A 6,693-nucleotide genomic window follows, 5' to 3' on the forward strand; every position below is an offset into this window, starting at 1 on the left:
AAAATTACCTGTATTCAGAAACAAATTTAGATAAATAAATTACAATTGTCACGTAACGATTCAAATTATTCGATTTTATTTAGTTTTAAGTTAATTATTTTAATTATATATTTGAATTTAAGTCGTTACGCAGGCATTCCGCCATTTCGCCGATGAGACGGCAGTCCGTGCACGGTGCTCGCGCATGCGCGAAGGGTATGAGAGAGCACATGTGTGATTTAATTTTATTTTTATAATTTACGATTTGAAACACAAACGCTTGACTTTTGTTTATTTTAAGTATTTATTTATAATTTTGAATTAGTTAGGATACATAATCCAGCGTTATATTATGCCCCAACAATTGTTATCATAATGTTTCATTTAAGCTTGTCATCCGACTGAGGATGTCAAGTGATGTTTATTGTTTGGGCTATTATTATTTAATTTATTATCCGATACTAAAGATATAGATAAACAGTTCATATATTTAATTAATTAATTATGTATCATTCAGATGTCCGAGAATTTATTTGTATATTTTATATTCTTAATTTAAGTAAGGCCCAGGGCTGACCAAATTAATTAAAATAAAAATTAAGGGCGACGGTGGTGCCACGTGTGCGATGACCAACAGGTGGAGGTTGAGAGAATTAAGGCGGAAAGATACGGACGAGCACTTCGGATAGACGCGAAAACTGATCCATACTATTGTGTATTAAATATTTAGTTAGAATGAAAGTTAGAAATAATTTTTATTAAATTAATTCACTGGGTGAACTTGATTGGTAGTAACTTACATCTATCATATTGTTTTTTTTTTTGAGTCATTGGAGAGAATTTGAGTAAGTGCTTTGTATTTCTTTTTGCTGGATATCATTTTTCATGTGATAACCTCCCCCGGTAGTTGTTGGTCGCCGCGGTGAGGAAAGTTAATTAATTTATAATTGATATTGGATGATACATGATTTCTATTGTTTATAATTATCTTTAATTATTGTTATCGTTTATTATTGGTGGATTTGTCCTGATATTATTGCGCATATATATATGTGTAGATGTATGAGTTAAGTGCAGCGTTGGGAAAGCGTTGCCAGTATACCTATATATACACGTATAGCATATATATGTATAGAGCGCATACAGTGCTTGAATAAATTCCTTAAGCACTGATGTCAGCACTCGGATGAAAAATTCCCGAATTATTATAATTATTATTTTTATTTAAAATATCTGTGCGATATCATCAAGTATTATTTCTATTTATTATTATTTAAAATAATTAAGTAACTTTATTTTCTATGGTTTGTTTATTTACGTACCCCAGCGGTAAACATTATTAATAAGATTTTTTATACTAAAAATCATAATTTAACTTTATATTTTATAAATTATAAATTAGTAATACTGAGGAATTTATCTTTTTGAGTGTGAGTGAGAATAACTTCCGTGTCTTTCTCCCTCTCACCAGGGCTGAGAGAGTAAAATAAAATCAAGGGATTATTATTATTTATTATATTGGACTTATTAATTATATATTATATTATATATATATATATATATATATATATTATTATATTATTTTCTTTTTTTATAACCACCGAGTATCATTATTATGGTTAATTTAACAAAAGATATTTATTGTAAAATATCATTATTTATATCTATTATTGTTTAAAATTAAAATACGGAAACCAACAGCTGTCGGGGAAAATTTAATATTTATTTTCCTGGATCTCTTCCTACTACTTAACTTCATTTTTCTGATATTATTTATTATTTGAAATATAATTATTTATTATATATTTACTATTTTTCTTTTTCTTATTATTATTCATTTTATTTTTCTCAATTGTTTGTCCGCTTTGTCGTGAGTCACTTGCTCGGATTTTCCCTTGCAGATTTTCCCCCTGAATTAAATTTTGTCCGTTTTAGGATAAACGGTCTGGCGCCTGCGTGCACTAACCCAGCCTGAGGAGCTCGTTCAGGCACAACCAGTATTTATTTTACGTTTATTGTTTAAATTTCTTTTGGTTATTCACATGTTTACTTGTGAACATTTAAATATTATTAATCTTTTTTGGTTTGTATTATCAATTATTATTTAGTTTCCTTTTTTTAACTTCCCGCTAAGAAAATCGACGATTTTCAAAAATTTTGGGAAGTTATTGTTTTCACCCCGATTTTCGAAAATCGGGTTTTCATCAGATGTCGACGTTTTGAGGTCCTAGGAAGCTATTCTGACTCTTTTCAGAATGATGTCCGAGTGTGTGTATGTGTGTGTGTGTGTGTGTGTGTGTGTGTGTGTGTGTGTGTGTGTGTGTGTGTGTGTGTGTGTGTGTGTGTGTGTGTGTGTGTGTGTGTGTGTGTGTGTGTGTGTGTGTGTGTGTGTAAACTCTTTGTAACTTTTGAACTAATGAATCGATTTGGATAGTTGAGGTGGCAATCAGAAGAGTTTGTTGGCCATCAACTTTCCTGAAAATTTCAGATTATTTAATCGAATAGACTCGAAAATATTTACAAATTACGAAAAAAAAAAATTTTTTTTTTAGTTTTTTATTGATTTCTCAAAAACGACTTATACGATCAACTTTAAAATCTAATCAGCTCTAGTACTCAATAAAAAGCGTCGATTGCCACCTCAAATATCAAAATTGGATAATTCGTTCGCGAGATATCGTTGGAGAAAGAAATGGTGAAAAACGGTTTTTTCTAAATATTTTCGAAACGACTGATGCGATCATTTCAAATTTTAATTCGCTCTAGAATTCAATAAAACGCGCCGATTGCCACTTCAAACGTCAAAATTGATTAATTAGTTCGAAAGATATCGGCGTTGAAAAGTTAAAAAAATAACATTTTATGTTATTTTTTCCAGATAAATCATAATATAACGTACTAAAATGTGCCTGATATCATACCAACTCATCTTTTGTATGGTTTCTTTTGATCATATAATGTTATCGAACTTGGTTTTTAGTTTAAATCATATTATCAACAAAAGAATCGATAAAACGTAGTTTTCAATATTTTTATTGAATATTTCATATTTTATTGTTTCTTACATGAGTCAAAACTTATTTAAATCTTGATTTTGATCCCTGACATTGATTTCTGCCTCAATACACTTATTTTACTGAACATAATCAGGAACTAAATTCTAAAAACCGCTTCATTGATGATTTTCGATTCTCAAATTTTCAAACTTCAGCATAACAGGTAACTTGTTACGGCTTGAAAAAATCGTAAAAAAACAATTGCATGTGATAGCATTTTCGAGCTCGAAGAGCTCTAAAATATATCTACACTAATGTTTTCGAGCTCTTTGAGGTCGAAAACAGCGGGAAGTTTTGGGGCTGGCCCGCAGGGTCAACCGACGCCCAGATTTTTTTAACACGTGGGTGACCGCATACGATAGATATACGTTATATGGCGCCCAACGTGGGGCCATGGGGGTCAATAAATTTAAATTGATAAATTATTTGAATAAAAATAAAAATTTGCGAGGTTCCACGGAGGAGTAAGGCACAAATAAAACATTTGGCAGCGGATAAAATAATTCGAAAAATCTAATTTATATATATAATCAAGTTATCTACATTTATTACATTTAATTTATATATTTACATATTCACACACCGTAAAAATGAACAGGTTCAGAAAAATTTTCACGAAAAAATTAGATTGGTTCGTTGATTTTATGACGTCGATACGTATCCGCGGTGGCGCTTCGGACGATGAACTCATTCCGACTGATGTGAAAATGCGATTGAGAACAACGGGAACGCGAGCGTGGTTAAACCCGCGAATAATATCGAACATCGTGCTACACACGTCAGCGAGACCGAGTACGAGGGTCTCCGCGAGTTTTTCGAACATAGCCGCGTGCCTCCCCAACAACACATGATCCCAACGATCGTTTATGGCCCAGTGAGTCGTTCTGGCCGGGAGGTAGAGATCGTGGGTGAAGACTCCCACTTTGCTCATGCGACTGACCCTGGGCATAGGAGCCGGGGGCGCGGACGAGCGTCACGGACGGCTAGGAATGTCGGATCACATGACACCTCTACTCCAGTGCCAGAAACCGAGCTCACTTGGATGCTGACGCAACCTGATAATGAAATCAGGATGATTTTGTACGGTTTGGGGTTATCTACCGCGGGTGGTCGCAATAAACGCCTGGATCGGTTAAACCGTTATCACAAACGGGCCTTAGGGGTTCCAAACATACCCTGGGATCCCACTAAGGATGAGATTTCGCGTGATGTAGACGCGCGGGCGAATAACTTGACCGACGCAGAGATCCGTCGATACTTGCTTTCACAGCAAGTCAACCCATCAGGTACCAGCGAGGTAATTCAGGACCGTTTTCGGCGGCTGCTGAGACGCGAGGACAGGGACTTTGACGCACCCTGGAACCTGTGGGAGGATGAGCTGGTTCCAGTTGGTCCAGAGATTCCTGAGATCCCTGATGGCATGGACGCATACGTCACAGGGGCGACGTTTGTACAGGGGTTGCGCATGCTGGAGGAGAAAATGGAACGCGGGCAGCAGAAATTACACGAAATGATCGAGAGGTTATCTACAAATAACCAAATTCGTGCGTCTTTACCGCACGGGGGTCCCACTATGCCCGCAACACTCCCGGAAATCAGTGTAATTCCCACTGTCACTACTGCCGCGAGCTCTACGCAAAACACGAGGCCTTTCTCTACTAAAGGCACTCGTATCCACGATACCAGGACCAATCCACTGGCACCACACCCTGAGGACAACCTCAATGACCAGCGACGGCAAAACACTGGGCCTGAAGGTCCTCCCAATCCTACACCATCGCGGGTTCACTTCGAACCATCTAAAGACTCGCACAGAGGTCGTAAGTCTGACCGAAATCACCACAGTTCGTCTGGTGAGTCCGATTCAGACGATAGTTATTTTTCATCGTCATCGGAGTATTATTCACATCGGAACTCTGGTAATGAAAAACGCCATTCACCCCGTGTGTTTGCTCGGGATCATGGTGCCATCGCCAGGAACTGGAAACTATCGTTCTCTGGTGATGGAACAATGACCAGCGATGAATTCCTGAGACGTCTGGTCGTATTAATGCGCAGTGCTGGGATTCATCGAGCTGATCGTCTCGCAGTGTTACCTGAGGTTTTAAAGGCAAAGCTGAGGTCTGGTTCAGCGCAAATTGCCACCGATGGTCGAATTGGGAGTCATTCCGGTCGGAATTTCTGACTTGGTTCAAGAGTGGCGGTCGTCAGCGCGAAATTCGTGCGGATATTCGCGCACGTAATCAGGGTCTGAAGGAAAATGCCCGGGATTACTTAATCTGCCTCCAGAATTTGTATTCTCGCTTGAGACACCCACCACCTGAGCGCACACAAGTCAGACGGGCAACAAAGGGATTGTTACCCGCGTATTGGGACCACTGTCCACTCGGTGACTCCGATACTTATCACTCGTTGTTAATGAAAGCCACCCAGGTCGAAGAAAGGTGAAAAGCTGCAAGGAATCATCGCCAACCACCGCCGAGGGAAGAAGCGAACATCAAGAAATGTTCGTACTCTGCTGGTATTCGACCTCCCAGGAATCACTGAGCCGTCATGGACGCGGTTGACACAGCTGCTGAACATTCTGACTCGACCAGTGGTTCACAGTCAGGACAAGGAACGAAAAAGAAGCGAAGATCTCGTAGATCTCTCCAACAGAGAGCTGCTGAGCGTAACTTGGCACCTGTGACACCTGGTGGAACTAACCAGTCAACAAAACAGGCTACCAAGGCAACCGTAAAGGCTACTGAGCAGCGTGGGAATTCACAAAACCCGCCGGTGAATCAGCAGCAGAACCTAAATGCGCAGAATCGCGGTGCGATTCCCAGAAATCCACCAGTACAGCAGCAACAACCTCCGAGGGTGTCAAATCCACCTATAAATAACCTTCCGAGCGGTCAAGTGAATCCATCCGGTGGTAATCGATCGCCTCCTGGGTTCAACAACAACAATAATCAGCCGTTTGTCCGGAATTCAAGTCAAATGGGACAAAACAGAGTCGTACGTCCAAGATTCTGTTATAATTGTGGCTCATTAGAACACTTAGGCTACTTTTGCCATGAACCACGCCGGGACGTCTGCATGAGATGCGGAAAAGTTGGAAAGACAGCTGTTACGTGTGTCTGTAACGTCGACAGTCGTCCTAATGCCTTCCAGTTACCAAAAAACGACAACGCAGCCCGCCAGTAGAGGGTGGTGGTGCTGGACGTTCATTAATCCCTCCAAAAACAGTCACCAGGGAGCAGGATTCGATGAGTCTACGTCGTATTGTTGTCCAGGCAGATATACACGCTGTTTCTGATCCACCGTGCGAGGCCAAGCGTGAAGAAGATGCCACGCTTGATGAATTAACCGCGGTAGAAGATCGAACAGCTGTCTCAGTGTCTCTTATAAATCAACCTGATGATGAAAATGACGATTTTTGGCGTCTACGGCATAGTAAACCCCGACCGCAGGTTGTCATCCGCGCGGGTAATCGTCAACGAGTCGCGATAATCGATACCGGGGCTAGAACAACTGCTTTTGGAGACTTCGCGGGAGAATTAATGGCTGATGGTTTTCCATGCATGTTTGAAGCTCGACCGACGCGTTTTGGCATGACAAACAGAACGACTGACGTGAGTGGAGGCGTGGTAAACGTGAAAATGACTTTCGATGA

General features: G+C 39.8%; 1 protein-coding gene across 1 annotated transcript; it reads left to right on the plus strand.

Annotated features, from left to right (window-relative positions):
- The first annotated feature begins 5,588 nt into the window (after positions 1-5,588).
- LOC103577968 (dr1-associated corepressor homolog) lies at positions 5,589-6,224 on the plus strand. Its single transcript, XM_008558883.1, has one exon. It carries the CDS (start codon positions 5,589-5,591, stop codon positions 6,222-6,224), a length of 636 nt encoding a protein of 211 aa, XP_008557105.1.
- Positions 6,225-6,693: the final 469 nt, after the last annotated feature.

The sequence above is a fragment of the Microplitis demolitor genome, chromosome 6 (genome assembly GCF_026212275.2).
Source record: "Microplitis demolitor isolate Queensland-Clemson2020A chromosome 6, iyMicDemo2.1a, whole genome shotgun sequence".
NCBI classification, from domain to species: domain Eukaryota; kingdom Metazoa; phylum Arthropoda; class Insecta; order Hymenoptera; family Braconidae; genus Microplitis; species Microplitis demolitor.

Bases quoted from the DNA above. Each gene is read 5' to 3' on its own strand.
- LOC103577968 (XM_008558883.1), top strand. From the start codon at position 5,589: ATGGACGCGGTTGACACAGCTGCTGAACATTCTGACTCGACCAGTGGT.